Source organism: Pyxicephalus adspersus, chromosome 9, assembly GCF_032062135.1.
Source record: "Pyxicephalus adspersus chromosome 9, UCB_Pads_2.0, whole genome shotgun sequence".
NCBI classification, from domain to species: domain Eukaryota; kingdom Metazoa; phylum Chordata; class Amphibia; order Anura; family Pyxicephalidae; genus Pyxicephalus; species Pyxicephalus adspersus.
This window is the reverse complement of record NC_092866.1, coordinates 12,384,031-12,404,122: the sequence shown is the minus strand read 5'-3', so window position 1 is coordinate 12,404,122 and position 20,092 is coordinate 12,384,031. Positions and strand designations below refer to the sequence as shown.

The following is a 20,092-nucleotide window of genomic DNA, read 5'->3' as shown; positions in this document are numbered from 1 at the left end:
GCTTCCTTCTTGGTCAGCAACGCGGGTACACCAAGTATCCCTGTTATCTGTGCATGTGGGACAGCAGAGCTCGTGAGAGGCATTGGGTGGAAAGGAATTGGCCTCTAAAATCTGCCCTAAAACCAGGTGATCCAAACATTCTACATGAGCCACTTGTTGATAGAAAGAATATTATATTCCCACCTCAAATACAGAAATGACCCAGTTTCATGTGCAACCACCCAATAAATAGTAAAAACAAGTGTAAGATCTAACTCAGCAAAAAAAGCATTCCCCAGTGTTATCATCCATGCTCTGTAGACATAGAACAACCCCCTCAGTTCTCATACACGTTGTATAGATATGCTACACCATGATCTCAATTTAAAGAGAATAATCTTACTATGCTATACCACTGCTGATGAACATTTATAAAGGAAAGAAGGATTTCTTACAAATGTGCTAAGTGCTCCACCTGCTTTGAGATTCCAAAGCTATCAGATTGTAATAAGAATGAATGAAGGAGTGGAAAAGCCAGGAGGAGAGCAGGCCCAGTGACAACACCTCTACACCAGTTATAAATGGGTGAAAATACTATGGAACATATCAGCCATTTTCCCATAATTCTGTATGATATGCAGAGTCACAGTCCAGGCACATTTAGAAGATGTGAGCATGGATGAGTGCAAAGGATCTTTTAACAGTCAGATGGTTTATGAACGTGGCCATGCGCATGAATATTATCTATAGAAAATCCTTTCCTGCTGATAATTGCCCTGTGTAAATACTGCTTTCCAAGGGGAATTGCAGAAATTATGGAGATTGCAGTTATTTGTAGAATTGCTGTGTTTACCAGCTTGCAAAATGTATCAACTTGTGGCTTGAAATTGCTTGGTTTAGAAGGATTTGTTTGAGGATTTATGTGAAAGACTAAATACAAAACCTTTTTTGAATAGGGTATAGGGGAATTGGTGTTTAGAACCCCTGATATTACCTACCTGCCTTCCAAATTGGTGTTTTCCCATCTTTCCTGGATAGATGAGAGGAGGAATTTGAGATCTTCATCAAAATTCCAAAAACAGAGCATTATCAGGCTGACCCATCATTAGCAGCAGGTATCAAGAGCTTAATTATAATATTTTATCCAGATTATAAAGAATGCCTGTCTTATTTGCAATAATTATTTCCACATGTTTCTGGCCTCTTTTGGAGATGATGAAGAAGGTTCTATGCTCTGTATCTTTTGCCCCTGCCCTATCCTAGGACCATTCTGATCCGCAGTGTCCCTCTCCGACTCAATGGCTATGTAAAGTAAATGAAAATATACACATGGAAGACCTAGCTCGTACAAAGCATAGCTGGGAAATTTAAGGTCATCTGGTCTTGTCGCTTGATTCTTGTAGACGGGTTGGTGAAGAAGAGACAGATTTTAAGCCTTCTTCTATGCATTGCTGAGTTGTGCACAAGGCAATGTTGGGAAGAGCCTGGAGACCAGTCAATATTTGGATGGGCCAACTACATCCTTCAGGGTCTTGCAGTACACCAGGGGAATACCACAATTAGGCAAAGCTGGGCACCTGTCAAAATGCAAGATGTACGTCTAGGCAGTAGGTGTCTGATGGAACTTTGCCACAGACAATGCAAAAGGGTGGCTTATGGGTACCTACTGCAATCCTTTATGCCAATCAAAATGGGGCAAGGCAAAACTTCTACCTTGCCTCCATGTTCCCTCTATGATTCTACCCGTAGGAAAAAGTTGGCGTTTAAAATGTTAGAGTTCAGGTAGGGGGAGGTTAAATATAGGGGACTTCCTAAAAGTTATGAAAGTTCTTATTCTTATTTCGGAGCTGAACCAAAAACTCCATCACCAGCTAATAAACTAGCACAATGTGAAAAAGCAAAGATACAGAATAAAAAAGAATAAAACATTGTTATACATTTACATCTCTTTTATCGTTATCTGTTCCTAAACCTTGACACTTTGTTTGACTGCCCAACCTGTAACTGTATGATAGACTTTAATGCCAACCCATCAGCTTCCAATTTATATTTACGCCCAGGAACATCTTCTACCCTCCTAATAACTATGTTTCTCTTTAAAAAGAAAAATGTAATTACCAGAAGACCTTAAAAAAACAGCCATTGTTTGCCCTTGTAATAAAATTAGATTATTGTCCCAGAGGGAGGTATCAGGAGACAGTGGAAAAACTGATAATCCGGCTGGCACAATTAGATTTTTCTTGATGGAGATCTCAGATAACGTGAACAGTTTTAACAGACCACTTTGAATGACAATAAAGTGAAGTATTCACATAACCTTGTTAGCGGGTTACCAGGCTTTCCATAGACAACATCAGATATGTCAGGGTGGTGAGACAACTGTCAATGCTTGAGATCATCAAGTTCATCAGCTATTTGCAACAACAAAATCCTTTTTTTTTTGGATAATACAATAAAGGTGACACCTTTGCTTTTTTTTAATTCTGCCTATTTATATTGTGAGGCATGATAAGGGCTTCAATTTTAATTGCTGTTATGGTTTTTCTATACCCATACATAGGTATTGGTCACCAATCAATGGGCCTGATTTATTAAATCTCTCCAAGGCTGGAGAGGATACACTTTCATACTTTCATCAGTGAAGCTGGGTAATCAAACAAACCCGAATGTAGTTCTAAAATATAGTTTGCTATTTGTTAGCAAATAATTTCAGTCCTGGACCAGATCCATTTCAGGTTTGCTGGATCACCCAGCTTCACTGATGAATGTGTATCCTCTCTATTCTTGGAGAGCTTTAATAAATCAGACCCAATGTCTCACAGTATCCAAATCCTTCAACCATTGACATGTGTGTGCATAAACAGTATCTCCTGTACATACACCAAATCAATGGGTTATATGTTGTCAACGCGTTTCGTAGGATAAGGCAATCAGGAATTCAGGAGATCTACAATGTTAATACATGATCCAATACCATTTGGAGACGTATGCGTTTGTTACTGCCCTCCTCTTGCTTAACTGTTGAAACATCTTACCGGTCATGAGATGCTGGGACTAATGTAGACAATTTTGTAAGTTAATATTTATTTTTTATATGTATATATCGCTTGTTTATATTGCTTTGCATACACGTGCCTATGTACAAAATAATTTTTGAATCATGTATTGACATTGTAGATCTCCTGAAACTATCCTGAAGAAGTGGATTTCCTTATTCTGTGAAACGGGTTGACAACTTATAACCTATTGATTTGGTGTTTGTACAGGAGATACTGTTTTTATGATATGTTTTTATGTTCAAAGATGGTTGTTATATGTTTGATATTGAAATAAAGTATTTTAAGCTATATTCCATCTGTATTTAGTCTGGCCTAAAAAGTCCCAAAATTTAATTTCTTCTCTTTCCAATGCTTCTATGAATTGGGGACGTGCCCTATTGATAATCTGAGTGGAGGAATTCTCACATTACTATTAGCATGGCTTGCCACTTCCACGACTAGTTGAGCATATCCCTTTACAATAAAGGTATGTATTTAGCTTTCCTCCAGCCTATTCTACAGGTGTGCGGTAAAACTGATCCAAATATCAGGCAGATCAGTTTATACAGACTGCAGAGTCATGAAACACACCCCTCCTTTTCTCCTAAAGATCATTGGCAGTCTGTAGGTCAATTATTCACAGGGTTCACCCCAAATTTATATACCCTGTTCATGCCGCAGGTCAATATTAATATAAAGGGAGCAGAGAAAGACACAAAACCATACAGAAGACATTTCAGCAAAGAAAATGTTTGTGTCCCATTAACTAAAGGAAATATAAGGAGAAAATAAGAGTGTAATTACACAGTTTTTCACCCAGATGAATGATTTTATCTCTCTGGGGAAATGCACCAGCTAAAGCAGATTTAAGGAACACAATTTAATCTGTCATGGAAAAAGCCGGGACTACAAATGCTGCTGTAATTAAGGCTGCCTATTTAGAAATGTTTGGTGACAATTTATATCTTCTGGCTATAAAGGAAAAATAATGTAAATGAAGGAATTTGTTATTTTTATAATGAGAAAAATGTTGTTTCTTACACTTTTCATAGAAGAATACGATGATGTAATTTTCCTGTTGGAATAAAGGGACAATTCACTCCTAAACTGGGATTTATTTGTCAAAAATGTAAAGAATAGAGAAGAAGAAAAGACAGAATACTTACCTCTCCAGTGATAGAATGAAAGACAGAATACTTACCTCTCCAGTGATAGAATGAAAGACAGGATACTTACCTCTCCAGTGATAGAATGAAAGACAGAATACTTACCTCTCCAGTGATAGAATGAAAGACAGAATACTTACCTCTCCAGTGATAGAATAAAAGACAGAATACTTACCTCTCCAGTGATAGAACAAAAGACAGAATACTTACCTCTCCCGTGATAGAATAACAGACAGAATACTTACCTCTCTCGTGATAGAATAACAGACAGAATACTTACCTCTCCAGTGATAGAATAAAAGACAGAATACTTACCTCTCCCGTGATAGAATGAAAGACAGGATACTTACCTCTCCAGTGATAGAATAAAAGACAGAATACTTACCTCTCCAGTGATAGAATAACAGACAGAATACTTACCTCTCCAGTGATAGAATAACAGACAGAATACTTACCTCTCCAGTGATAGAATAAAAGACAGGATACTTACCTCTCCCGCGGAGGAAGTCTGAACTCTGAACTCCTAGTGATACAACTGATGGTGTAGGAAGAGTTTCCAGAGGCCTCCATTGAGATTGGGCCCCTTACTCCAGAGGACCTGTAGAGGTCTGGGGGGCTCTGGATGTAAAGAAGAACTATAAAAAGAAGAGGGTCCACCTGACTCTTGTGGGAATTTGGGGACTCTGAGGTATAGGGTATTCTCTGATGTGAAAGTGGGGTCTAAATATAAAGGGAGGTCTCCAATGTGAAAATGGAAGATCTGATGTAACGGGAGGCCAGGTTTAAATTGAATCTCCTAAAATAAGGGGGCTTTGATGCAGGACTCTAGTGTGAAGTTGGGTATTCTGATGTTAAAGGGAAAGGTCCAAATTTAAAAGGGGAACTCTAATATGAACCTGGGAATTCCGATGTAAATAATTTACCTAACACAAAAGAGTTATATTATGAGACTGGCAAATCTTTTACACTTATACTTACTTTATCTTTCTCATATAGGTCTCTGGGTGGTCCTCTTGACGAATTCTTCGACGCTGACGTGGCGCCATCTCCTGCACCATCCTTATGGCACGTAAACTGTCTAGGTGCAGCTTCTCCTGCCTGCAAAGAATTATAATAACCCTAATTAACAACATAGGACAACAAAATGATCATAATATTCCTATTTTTCTCCCAAAATAGTAGAGGAAATGGAAAGGTGCAGCCAAGGTACAATAGATGCTCACCACCTTTTTATTTATATATACTCCAGTGTTATAACTTTATGTCTTAACCACTCCTCTTATGTATCACTATTTACATTTTGTTTCATAAAGGATCTTTCTACAATTAGAACAGGGGTCAACAAACTTTTTGGACTACTAGGCCATTTCAGGAGGTGAAAAAGGTACGCTAGGCCAGAAGGAACAAGGTGTCCAAGGAAAGGTTTTTTCCAACTGTGACTCCAAGAGAGCAGCCTCAGTCTTCCGCTCATCCGCGGTGTAGTCTCTGTACATGTGTGCTTGCTTGGCATTGAAATGCCCCTTGAGATTCAACCGCTTGAAAGTGCTGTTGGTGTGGTTGCACACTAAACACAGGGCTTTGTTGCTGCGTTGGACAAAGAATAATTCATCGGTCAATTCGGGGTTGAGGACATGACGTTTGAGGTTAACCTTCCGGAGACTGGAAGAGTCAGAGCACTCCAGCTCTTCTAGCAGACAAGGGAAAGTCTAAATGATAAAAACTACAGGGATTTATCATCCTATGTCAAGTCAAAGGATAGCTCTGCACTCAGGAAAGTTCATTCTGATTGCTGAATGGCATAGCTGTGACTCAGAAGGTGGCATTTTGGACATTTGCAGAGGGACCACTGCTTCCACTTTTCTGCTTAGGAAGTGACTGCTTTCTTAAGAACATGAAATGTAATGATTTTGCACATCTTTTTTGATGCACCTGGAAATTGTTTAGCCGATTTAAACTAAAATCTCAGTTGTTTTTTCAGAAAAACACAACCATGATTATCTTGCAGGAAGCTAAAGCTGCTGAGCTATCATGGATGCTGCTTTTGAATTATTTCCCACAATCTTCTGATTTCATAAGCATGAAGCTGGGGGCTTGAAGGGTCCACTCAACTGTAATTACCCTGTGGACCAAAAATAGCCAACCTTCCAATGTTTCATCCAAGGTGATGCTGACATAATGGGATATCCGGGCTGAAGATACATCTCTGGTATCCTGGGGCCATGAGGTTAATGAACAGCACCAAACACAGATGTTGTAAATAATATCACAGCATGGGGTGGAGATTCTTGGTATCACGCCATTATTGACTACACATTTTATGATTGTGATACCGCTTGGCATTTAATGTTTCAGGGTTTTTGTGATCCTGCAAACTGCACATTAGCGTCATGCAGGGAAAGACAAAGGTGACATGCGTTATCCCACAGCAACCAGTCAGCCATTACTGTGATCACATGGTGTGTTCTTAATAATAAATTATGTACAGATAAAAAAGACATGTATAAAAAAATGCTCCAATTAAAATGATCTTTTTTCCTGATAGACTTTAAGGTTTGTCCCAAGAATTTGTATATTTACTTGAAAGTCTGATTTTAATCTTTTGAATGGATCATATACATTCTTCAACAATTGGAAAATGCTTACGAGACCCCAATGCAGGGCATATGAGTGACTACTCTCGTCCATAATGTTATGGTTTGGTAGGTGTCAATTACAACCCTTATGTCTCCCGTGCGCTCCTCTCCAGTCAATTGAGCACAGACTGTGCTTGGGATCTGAACACTTCTGGTGGTGGACACCCTGTAGGAGACATCCAGGAACAGATGGCCTGGCTGTGCAATGTTGAGGTTGCACTTTGGCAATGTGCAAAAAATGCAGAGCTATGTGGTTTATAAATGTGCACCGCACTCTTCAGTATTCTGGAGCTGACATTAACTGACTTCTGTTCTTTACAAAAGAAAACACAAACACGTCCGTCTCTCCTCCGATCACAGAGATCTTTCAGCTCCATTCAGCAAAAAGAACTCCATAGAGCCTCTCTGTCTGCACATGGCAGCCCCACATCTATGAATGGAATGAATTGGGGTGTGTGTAGCACATTGCTGATAGTGAAATCCATCCTTTTAGAAACAGACCCCATGTCAGGGATATTAGACGATGACCATGGTAGGGACATTGGACTGTGAGCTCCTCTAAGGGGCATCTCGTAAAATACACATGGCATGCCGACATTTATAGAATGAATTGGGGTGTGTGTAGCAGTGTAGCACATAGCAGATAGGAAAATCTATCCTTTTAGAAACAGAACCCATGTCAGGGATATTAGACGATGACCATGGTAGGGACATTGAACTATGAGTTCGAAGCTCTTGGGTGACAACTGGTAAAATACACATGGCATGCGGACATTTATGAATGGAATGAATTGGGGTGTGTAGCAGTGTAGCACATAGCAGATAGGAAAATCCATCCTGTTAAAAACAGAACCCATGTCAGGGATATTAGACGATGACCATGGTAGGGACATTGAACTATGAGCTCCTCTTGGGTGACAACTGGTAAAATAGTTACATAATTTATTGGGTTCAATAAAGACCATCAAGTTCAACCACAAGGACATAACTATGGACTCGTGCTACGTAATATGCCATGCTACATTCAAAGAAAACAATAATAACAAGGTCATAAGTTGAAAATGGCTGGACTACTCTCTCTGCAGAAGTCAAGCCATAGACCCTGAAACAAAAGCTTGTGAGTGGTGAAGGGTCCTTGAGGATTGAAGTTGAGAACTCCTGTCATAAGCGTAATGTGATGCAGGGCTGTCTGGTACAGAAGAGGTCACTGTACTTGTGAAAGACAAGGTCATATGGCCCCGGTGAATTCCGCCACTTGTCACCCCTGTATTAGGTCTGTCCTTTTGCACACTTTTTGCATTGTTTCCTCACCGCAGGAAGAGATTGTCAGACCCTGAATGGGGTAGAAGTGGGAAGTCGATAGTAAATGGACAAGCCCCATCTCCTCCTGTGCTGCTAATTGATTTTTGTGTGCTCCCCTAAGGGCCCCGAGACCATTCAGCAGAGACTCAGCTCAGCTTTCCGACTCCACTTCAAACCACAGCATCAATAAATCATCAGCCGCCAGCCATTTGGTTTAACCCCTTCCCAGCTGTCACATCAGCTAATTCCTTCGCCTTCCATTAGTGCACTAAGACTACTGTTGGGCTATAGGCCTGTAGTTTTATTCCTGCAAATTTATGTATAGCAGACAGACATATCATTCCTTTAGATATATGCCAAAATTCTACATTTTCAGGTTACTTAGAATAAGTAACATCAAGAAAAAAAAGCTTCAATTTTGCTTTTAGTAAAACAACTCTTTGGTCTTCTCTCACTCCCAACAGTCCATAATATAGGGCATGTGTGTGACTATGTATGTGCAGAATGGTATAGTAAAGCATGAAAATCATGAAAAAACTGTGGTTCGTGATGTAAGATTTTTCCAAATTCTAATCAATGAAAGCAGACCAGTCCAGGAATACGTTAAGGGTTGCACACACAGTCAGGGAATAGACTGAACATTGGATTCCACCCATTCCAACCCCTAAATGTAAGATTGGGAGGTAAAATGTTTATTAGTTATTTAGTGATATTTAGTGATATCACCATGCTCCATTTAGTGACAGATTCAAGCTTTAAACCCTTATATTGCCATTTCCAATTGGTGGTGTCCTTGGTTTAAAGGTGTTGGGAATAGTGTAACCAGTGGGAAATAGGCATTAATGAGTAAAGCACGCATCTCTGTTCAGAATGTTAATGCAGTTCTAAACCTAATAATAAGAATTAACCATAGTCTTCATCCAATATGCATAAATCACTCTTTCTACATTAACCTGAAAGCTGATCTGGATTCCGCCAACTCTCTCCTGGTGGTATATTGTTGTATGTAGAAGGGGGCAGTCAATCAGTAGTATTGAGTGCACCTAGATTACTCCTGCAACAATAATCAAATCCCAAAAAGTGCTGAATGTCATCTGTATGATAACATAAATTTTGTATTGTATTTATATTTTTGTTGCCTATTTACGTTGTAAAAGGTTTTTTTTGCATGCCAAGGCTTGGTAACTAAAAAGCACTATGGACAGCCCATGCTTGTTAGTAGTAGAATGTGCACGGAGTGCAGAAGCCACCATGATGTAGATAGGTGACAACCATTGCCACATCTTCATTTCATTACTAAGTGGGCAGAGAAAGTTTTACTACCCTGAGAAGTGATGGTATTACCACTCTGCAGCCAGACAGCTTGGAAGCCAATTCTTAATTAGAAACAGAACTTAATTAAGGCCATTTGAGACTTTTGGTTGACCACAGTATTCTACAACAAGCTAAACCACATCCCCCACCACTCCCATTTAACTGAACAAGAAAGGTTGCACAGGGTTGTGGCTGTGATTACAGTGAATTGCTGAGCTATGATATGTTATGTCTGGCACAATTGCTTTTCCTTTTCTGAAGGTAGAACTCCAGCCAGGGCAACACTTGCAGACGTGTTAATCTGCAATACAGTTTGCCGCTCCTGGGTGCATATCAGCAGTTTCCTATGGTCTTGGAATGACTAGCCACATGGTTTTCCACTACAAGTTTAAAAGACGCCTAAAAAAACTTTTAATAAGTTACCTTATATTATTACAAAATTAAATTAGTATGACATTTTCAAAAAAAAAAAAAGGTAGACCAGCAAAATGACTTGATTTGAGAGTTTGTAAATGGTTACAATTAGGTTTTTATAGAAAATAGGTCACCAAACATACTAAATATGGATTTGCTCACCAATGGCTGGTGTGCACACTGTATTAATATTAATAATATTGTTAATATATTAATTATTATATTAATTAATATTAAATTATAGGCTTCATATGTAACAGTGATATTGTACATACATGGCAGCTGCAATCCTGGCAGCGTCCTCATTCACAGAGACCCGATTGTCGTGATTCAGCACCTCCTGCAGCCATTCTGCAATAACCTGCAAAGGCAAAGAAACAGAACTTAGTACAACTTGACCCTGCAAACTGTAACATTACTGTATTCAGAGTTTACCTATTGGCCAGCCCTACCTGGATGGAGTTTTAGAACAGATTGTAGTAGTACGGTATTATGATTATGTCTACTGGTTAACTAAAATGAAAGAAAACCTTAGCTAAGAAAAACTAATTGCTGACCTCCTAAATGCTAATGTGGTACCAGGCCATTGGCAGTGGAATTTGCTAAAACAAACCTAGTTTGGCGTATTCCCCACTCCAGATCCCAAAGTTGTAAGGCAAATTCTGACATTCTCATATTCCATATTTCTATAGACAAATGCAAGCCCCATAACAACCATATACCACGTGCTGATTGAGCCGCTTGGGATGGGGCAGGGGGGTCCTGTCTATCATTTAATAATTGCAGGGTGGCACTAGAGTGGTCAGCACTAAAGAGCCGTCAGATACCAATTCATTCTGTTAGTTTAGTATTACTAATTTTCCCCAGAGGTTTCATTTAAACTCTGGTAAGCTCCTTCACTCACAAAGAAAGATAACTTCACTCAGTGAAATATCCATTGATGGAGCTTTGAACTGTGCAAGGTAGAGAAGCTTGTTGGATGTCTGCAGCCTCCACCCCCCACCAAGCCTGTGCTTTCCCTGAAAACTTTCCTGCGTACCTTCATCTTGTTCTTTCTTCCCATCAGTTCACAACTTGACGGATGGAAGAAGAATGCCAGCAGCAATTAAATCCAGAAGCAATATCCTAACACAGCTATCGGAGAGAAAGAACACTCCTAATTGCAGGTGGTTTGTGGTTCAGAGACAGAATGGGAACAATAGCAGGTTTTTAACTGTTTCCAAAACTGTCATGGGATCAATGAGCAGAAGTTATCAGGCCAATAATTCTAGAAAGGGTTACATTATAAAGCAAGTTTTTTGATAATCAATAAAAATAATAGCAAGGTGAATACATTTTGTGCTTTACATTTGGTCTAGGTTAACAACAATACAGGTCGTCCCTGGGTTACATACGAGATAGGGACTGTAGGTTTGTTCTTAAGCTGAATTTGTATGTAATAAATGCAATTAGGACAGATGTTTGTCTCAACATATTATTAGGCAGCTTCAGTTATTGTATAAAATCCTCACTGTGAGTTAATCACAAAGCAAAAAAAAAATTATTTGGAGCCCAGACATTCAATAACTTCGGGAGCAAGTTGTGCTTTGGTATGCAAAAAGAAACAATTGCAGAGTTGGTCTTGGTCATTAAAGAGTTACAAGAGTCTGCAGAAAAGCAAAATACTTGCGAACCACCCCCTCCCCCTATCAAACCCCTGTCCTGCACACAAACTAGAAGGGAAGCCCCATTTGTATCTAGGAGTCGTCCTTATGTCAGATGGCCTTAACACGGGGACTACCTGTAGTCACAATAATTGGGTGGGCTTTGAGATCCTCCACCCTTTATTTTTTTCCCAAAATACATCAGGACCTAAGTTTTTATTACTTTTTATTGCTGCAGATTTAAAACAAAACTGCAAGCTCAGGTCCTTTCCCTTAGTTTTGTCCGCTATCCATAAATAGGGATGAGCGAGAATGCCTCTGACTCTGACCGTAGGTGAACTACTGAACTCATATGACCTCTCAAAGAAGAATCTCCATTGAGAGGTCATACAAGTTCAGTTTCCAACGCTCCCTGGGCTGTACTTATTGATAAGTACAGCCCAGGGAGCGTGGAAACCTGCGGTCACAGTTGATTGGAGGCTGTGACCGCAGGCGTACTACTGAACTCATATGACCTCTCAATAGAGAATCTCCATTAGGAGGTCATATGAGTTCAGCTGTGACCATCTAGGTTCCCACACTCCCTGGGCTGTATTGATAAGTACAGTCCATGGAGCTTGGGAACCTGGACCGTAGGAACCTGTGGTCACACCTGGAGGCACGTGCCTCTAATCAGCTGTGACCGCAGGCGTACTACTGTACTCATATGACCTCTCAATGGAGAATCTCCATTGAGAGGTCATATGAGTTCAGTTGGCCTGCAAACTCGATATCAAATCTCGCTTATATGTTCGGTAAGGCCTGATTCGCTGCGAGATCGAACTTAAAAATCTTGCTCGCGCATCCCTATCCATAAAGCACAGCCAGATCTCAAGTTCAGTGCAGCAACCTCACAGGTCTTCTTCACCCTGTTCCTTCTCAATATTCCCTTCTTAAAGTTGAATAAAGAAGTGCCACATAATGATTTGCTATAGCATTCTCCTGTAGCTCCATGGATGGCCCTTGTATTCCTGGGCTTCTAGGAAATAGGTTGAATGCTGGGTGTCATTCAACCTGAAAAATAAGCAGTGCACATCATTGGATGAAGGACAACTGTTGTGAGATCCAACTACTTGACCTACAAACATTATGGCTTCCACTTGTAATAAACTCTTCCATAGAGGCTGCGTTTGCTGACCTTCTAAGAGTTCAAGCTGCCTGACTATTGTGCCAAATGAGAATTCTGATACTAGGGTTAATAATATCTCTTTTGGACATTTTATTAGGAACCAAAACATCCAGTAATCAGATTGCTTATCTATACCTTTGCTCTGTCAATGACATAAGGAAAGTTTAGGATGTCTTTGGCACTGGGTCGTAGTTCTGGGTCTTTGGACAACATCCTGAAAGCAGAAAACATAATATTGATGCACAAGCAATCTATAAGCCATGTTCTAACTTTAGTAACCTTTATTCTTTTTGACAATCAGCTTTTTAGACAAACAGTGAAAATTATTTATAATAAGGAAGACATATACATAATAACTCATTAGGCTTTTTTCAATTTACTATATTAGAGTACAATTAACTACATACAATTGACTATATTAGAATAAATTTGCATTAACTTTGTCCATTACAATGTCCAGTGAACCGTGACCTGAGGACAGGCCACACAACATGTATAGCAATGACAATGCCGAGTATGGAGAACCTACGAGATCCCCACATTTTGGCTTGAACTGGAAATTTAAAAATCCAAACCGGGAAAATCGCTGAGCAAAAGGGGTTTTTAATAATATAGCACCTAAAATTTACACTTCAATTTACAGAAAACATAGTCAATCACATAGCTTTTTCCCAGAGAACTACAATATGATGTTTCTAACCATGGCCCAAGGGTAATATATAGGGTAAGGCCAATTGCCAAACCAAGAGATAAGAAACTGTAGTGTCCAGAGAAAACCAATATCTCTGTGCTAATGGTATAGCCACCCTTAGGCACCAAGTAATGCTTCTTACTTGGCAATAACACTATTTTTTTCAGGGTCTGCCCTCCTAAAAGTTAGATGGAGGATGTTTGGTTAAGTCAACTGGATACATCAAGAGTACAACCTTCCTCTCATTGTTGTAGAGATTCTTCTTCTGGGAGTTTGGGTCTTTCAGTTCATATTACATTCTCCATATTGGTAAATGTATGCAAGATTCAACAAGTTGGGGCCCTTCCTAATTGCTACAATAGGAATATAACCCCAGACCCTAAGCAAGAACATTATCTTACTAATAGAGAAGAAATTGTTGGATAAAATAACAATTAAACCTTCTAGCAAAAAATGGATTGCCACCATTGGATTGACTTTTATTGATCTTGAAAATTCCAGCTTTTATGGTACCATAACACTTTTTATATTCTCCTTCCCACCACTCCCCCAATGCTCCATTCACCTGTGGGGGTAAAGAAAAGTGCTACTTAAGTGCCAGGATTACACAGTGAGGAATAAGTGGGCAAAGAACGGTCCACATTAGATCAAGTCCTCGATATGCCAAAATAAACTGATTTGCTCCAATCCTTTTCATGTTTTAAATATTCCCTGCCGGCATTATGATCTGAGCCAGGGTGAAGATCTGACAGATAAAGCTTGCGATGATGTCCTCCATAGTGACTGTTTTTCCTCTGCGTTGTCACAGAGTAACTTTGTTAGAATATCAAAGTTCATTTTCTTGAGATCTCTTTACCCAATTAACCCTCAGCAATGACAGCTAGGCCACATTGCTATACAGGCAATTATCTGAGATATCAAAGTATGTGAAGTTGTCTATATCGGGACACTCTAGGATTAGCAAAGTTTGAAAAGCCCTTATAACTATCTGAAAAGTGCACCTGTCACATAAAGACAGTCAGAGAATTTTTTTTAGCTCTTTAGTTTTGGGTAGAAAGTAATGTTTTGTAATTAAAGTGAAATAAATCTTTTATCGGTTGTCAGACATATACAGAAAATATGCATGTTATCCACTAAAAGTAGATATAAGTCCTAATTGAATTAATGCAAATACAACATGCATCAAAAGCAATTTCCATTCTTGTTTTGATAAAACATTTGTTTTCACCTTTTCCTATTTATTTTATGGCCATCCCTGGTCTGCATGCACTTCAGTGTCTGGCTGATTGGTAAGGGCAGATTTCCTGAAGGCGATATGTTGGACCATACCATTGTAATGTGTCTTGATATTGTTTAAACTCTCTATGAGTAGCCTGTGTGTCATGGTGACAATTTAGGAACCCCACTGGGCGAAAGTGTTGTCAACATTTGACTAGAAGGGCCTAAACATGGATCTACATGGAAGGATCACTGGGTATTATTTTAATGAAAGATGCAGATTTACAACTATTGAATTTGACTTTTGAAATGACATCAGTATGTAAAAGCTTATGAGGGTTTATATTAGGAATGTCTACTTTCAGATCCACTTTGGTAGAACCTTTTTATTTTCTTTACTAAGAAAAGGCTTTATTTACACCTATATGGCATTTGGTTTATTTATGAGAGAGAACAGACTACCTCCATAGCACACCTTCTTCCAAGATATATATTTATTTATATATGGCAGAATAGAAGTGTTGTTAGCCTAAAATTAGGAACCACACTTTACAAAGGGCCCTTTGTTGTGACAATGTGGCTTCTGTTGTTACTACAAGCCAAAAAATGAAGACTTGTTCCAAATGGCTCATCCTCAAATACATGTGTTACATTTAAAGTGAAATTGTACTATTTGTGATAGAACTGTCTATTGGTCTTTCTCAACCTTTTCATCCCGAGGAACCCTGGAAGTAAATTTTTGGTCTCAGGGAACCCCTAATAAATCCAATTTCATAGGGGGGAAAAGGCCACTTTAATTGGTGGCCAGTGGAAAGAATAATGTTTAATAGAATACCATCTTTATTGAAAACTAAAAACATCCTTGAAGTAATGCAGTTGGTTATACCAAGTGGTGTTGGCCCTGGAACTATACAGGCATCATCACATAGGAGATTGATCAGCCATAGTTTGGGAAATCCCATAGGAAACCTCAATTGATTGATCTTTATTCATTGATGTAAAGTTGCATCAAAGTTGCTGGAGATGATTCTTTGCAATTGTTTCCAGCAAAAGTGGGAACAAAAAGCAATGTACACACAGTACTGTTCCTTTGCTGAGAGGGGAGGTTTCACATTTATTACCTCCTGTATTGGAGAACAAGAGAATTCAATAGCTTTCAGTTGTTCAGTTATCTGGCAGTATGGAGTGACATTGCAGGATAGATGTACAAACACTAGTTTTTCATCATGAACGAAGATCATGAAGGTTCACCTTGGGCGACAAAAACCTAGCCTTGGTATACAGCTTTAAACCCTGATGTTAGTCTTCTGTAACTGCAGTTTTTTTATTTATAGGTGTCATAGGGTTCCTCATCTGTCTATTCTTCATTTGAATGGAAATATAGGATTGGAGAATGCTAATTGGACAAATTGTTTTTCTATTTGTTTGTTACTAGACTAGCAAAGTGTGGAAGATGAAATAGGCATATGTACATACAGAAAAATGAAGGGAGAAGAATAGAAGATATTGTTCATTAATAAACTATGTTTGGAGGTTTGTGGACACCTAAATGAGCCTGTTTGACATTTCATTCCCATCGCATAAGATTCAGGATGGAGTTACCTTCTATCTATATCTAAATTTTGGAGTTGTGAAACGTTACTAAGACTCTCCAATAGGAAAACGTTTTTTGGAACAGTTATATAAGACATTAGCCATCTGTAAAATCATTTATTTATTTGTGTTCTGGAGCCAGTTCTTGGTCCTTCCTACCTTCCCTAGGCAATGTGACACCTTCATTGTGGCTGCAGAGACTCAGGTTTTATGTACCTATAATTATGTGTCAGGGGAGTCTCCATTAGGGAGGCTGACACGTCTTTCAACATTGCTGGAACTTTGTGATAAACACAGAGATCAAGTTGGAACTTTTTTGCATGAGTATTGACAGAGCTAGGAATATCAGACAATGCAGGTTATTTCACATAAAGGCTGTCAGGTTTCTAGAATTATATTGGAGTGATATGGCTACAGGTACAGGTAAATTCTACTGAATGGAGTTCTTTTTATAACTGAATTATAGGCAGCTGGAGGAAAAAACCTTACTTATACATTAAAAAAGGGAAGAGCAAAGAAGAGCTTTTTTGACATGCATATTTTACTTATTACAAAGAATTTGTAACAACAACATAATGTATTGATACAAGAAATGTGAAAAAAAAAGTTTTTGGGCAACTTAGCACTATACAAAAGCCACTACTACATCTTTAGAGAACTATAATATGTTCTTTTGATATAAAGGTGTCCAGTATGATTGGAGTCGTCCTTTAGGTCCGACACGTTTCACCTTAGCAGGCTTCCTTAGGGGTAATAGTGACATGCAATATAGATTGTCTGGACGATATTAGGTGATTTGAAGATGCTCAGAGGATAAAAGAATCCCAAGTGTGGAACATGATATGGAGTAATAACCATAAAGGTCAGGTACAGAAACGTTTATAGTGGTCATCCAAGTCCTAGCATCTGCCGTGCTGATGTCCATATAGAATATATATATTCCTAATGCAGTTAGTAAAGGTAGGGTTGCCATTGGGGGTAAGGGGGTGGACAAGGGGTATTTCTGACTTTTGCAAATTCTGGAACATTTACACATGGGGAAGGGGGCCAAGGAAATTTATCTAGAATGGGGCCCAGAAATAGTTGATGATGACCATGAGAATAGGTACGTATGGTGACTACAGGAAAGCTAACAGTATGAGAACATAATGATGATTTTATCACTGTGCAGTTTCTTTTCCATTGTCCAATCAGTGGGCATTGGAGAAGGTTAATGGTTTGACCACATTATGTGGTAGGGGTGTTTGTATCACATGACTAGCAGAACAGAATTGCAAATTTATTGTCAGGTTAAACAGTTCACAAATACAATAGGTAGTTGTATACAATGACTTGAAAGAGGATCAGAACTGTCAGCCAATATTGCTAGACACTATTTCACAGTGTTGTTAGTTTAGCACATGGAACATGCTTACAGCGGTCACAGGACGTTGTGCTCCTTTACTATCCAATCAGCAGACAATCTCAGACTTTAATACTTTCAGGTATAGTACAGCTCAGTCAATCCAGCCACCAGATTATAACAACTATCATTGCCTAGTGGCATAGTTTACCAGTCAATGATAGGCATAGTAATGTCTGGATCGCTCAAATTTCCAGATCTGATCTTAGCTCGGAGTAACTCCCATTGGAACTATCCCACCACCACTAGTAAGAAAATGACCAGGAAGAAGGCTGCAATGGGTAAGACATTTTCCCCAATTCAGAATTCCTTTATCAGTAACATAACAGACAGAGAATGCCAACATAACAGGATTTCAGTTAAGTATTTAGCAGTTCAGCTTTACTTGAGCATCTTATGTCTAGGTTGCCACAGTCCTGAGTTCTGCATTTTGTATTTTACCATTAAGATTTCTGGCTCCCTGAAAAACATGGGCTGTAAAGCCCTATAAAGAGCACAATATTACCACTCAGCTTGATCAGCATCTCTATGGATGTTACTGTTCATCTCTAATGTGATCTGCAGTGTTCTCCTGCCTGCCTCATTGCTCATCGGAGCTTGCCCTGCCCAAATGCCATTGCTGCAAATGAGAGTCCTGCCCTCCCAGAGATGTGTTTTTTAGGGCATCCGATAATACAATTAGGCGCATTGGTAATTGTTCTGCTCAGTGGAGAGATCCTGGAAGATGTAATTATTGTGCACAGCCAATGGTGCAAATCTTAGGCCTCATTAGGAAAGTCTGGCTGGCAGCTTATCGACCGGAGGGCAAGTTATTACTAGTGACCCAGATATTAGTGCCAGACGCAGAGTTCGGTCCTAGGTATGGGAAGGGCTGGTGCAGGAAGTAATAGGGAGATGCCAATGGAAAAGGAACCTGGAGGCGTCAGCTGAGCAGGGATGGATTTTAGCCTGGCTTTCCAAGTGTGGCTCCATATGTGCAGGACACAATGCAAAAATTAATTAGCGCTTAACTCAAGGCAAATATAAAAGACACAACATAGTGTTTGTTCGTACAGCCTGGAATTTTTAATATATTCCTTTTTTTAGTGTAAATGTACCTAGAAGTTCAGAAATTCCTAATTGATATTTTTTTATTAGGTATAGCATAGTTTAGCCCTTCCTGCCACAAGTGACAGCTGCCATCAGTAGGTGACCTACTATACCTGTCACTGACTGATGTAGTATGGCTCACCCAATCAGGCTGCTGGGTGTTGACCGGTGTGTTCTTGTCTGGCGACCAGATTGGCTAAACCGTACTTTACCTGCCATTGACAGGTGATTCAGAGGTTGGAAGTAAAGAAACATCCCCATAACAGGACAAATATTTTAAATATTTACCCTTCTCTATAGGGCGCTCTTGCTTACCGAAATTGTAAGCGAGAATGGTCGGTGTAAATTCGCAGATCGAGCGCAAATTAAAAAAAAAAAAAAAAAAAAAGAAAAGAAGATTGTGGGCTGCGCCGGCTGCATTCATTGATCAGCCCAGTGTGCGATCCCCGGCACTAGAGGTTAAATGGGTTACAAGTTTCCCCATTCAAAACCTCTAGTGCTCTCTGATTGGCTGAGGAAAGCTTTCCTCAGCCAATCAGGGGGCACTAGAGGTTTTGAATGGGGTTACTTGTCCCCATTTAACCTTTAGTGCCGGGGATCGCAAACAGGATTCCCAGAGCTGCAAGAATGATTGCAGCTCTGAGAATCCACTGCAATCCCGGGCCACTAGAGGGTACTTAACCTCCAGTGCCCGGGGATCTTCTCAATGAATGCAACCGCGGCTACATTTATTGAGAACAGTGTGCGATCTCTGGAGCACTAGAGGTTAATTAACCTCTAGTGCCCCGGGGATCGCAAACAAGAGGATTCCCAAGAATCGTGTGAATCCCCTGTGAATCCTCCTGTTATAATTTCTTCGATCTTCCGATGGTTTCGCGAAATCGGTTCTCTGAAATTTCACGGAACCATCGGAAGTTCAAGGAAATCTTTGCGAGAATGCCATTCTCGCTCATCCCTACTTCTCTATAAGTGATGAGCTCCAAAATCCATCAGGAAAATTTTGACTTGAACTTGTTCCAAAAATCAAATTTTTGATGGACTGAAAAAAGAAATTCCATGACTGCGGCAAGTCAGAGCCCCTTGCCGGCAGCGATCCCCTTTTTACCTCTACACCCTCAACCCAATAACAACACCTGTTGGTATGGTGCAAATGGTCTCTTGGGCTTTATTACAAAACTATTATTAAAACATTCTCACATATTGTCATCACATTACCATTATACCATTACAACTTTACAATATTCCAACATTGCAATCGCATCTAACATCAGTCAGGTTGCAAATCCTCGAAGGCATTGCCTACTTTACCACCATTAACAATGGATCAGCACCTTCATTGATACACTAGCCTCCTAGGTGCAATTCCACCTTGACTCCTGCCTTGGGAGCGATTTCAATTACGCATACTATGCCTGCACCAATTACCACCCACTTGCTGAAGA

The 20,092-nt window shown here is 39.6% G+C and overlaps 1 protein-coding gene across 1 annotated transcript in view; it reads right to left on the bottom strand.

The window, feature by feature from the left end:
• The window catches only part of LOC140338480 (serine/threonine-protein kinase Nek11-like), a 161,017-nt gene that overhangs the window by 58,092 nt on the left and 82,833 nt on the right, over positions 1–20,092 (bottom strand). Inside the window, exons 7-9 of the mRNA XM_072422716.1 lie at positions 12,793–12,871; positions 10,122–10,207; positions 5,162–5,281 (exon numbers count right to left, since the gene is read on the bottom strand). Coding sequence (XP_072278817.1) covers positions 5,162–5,281; positions 10,122–10,207; positions 12,793–12,871 — 285 coding nt within the window. The remainder of the gene's footprint in view (positions 1–5,161; positions 5,282–10,121; positions 10,208–12,792; positions 12,872–20,092) is intronic.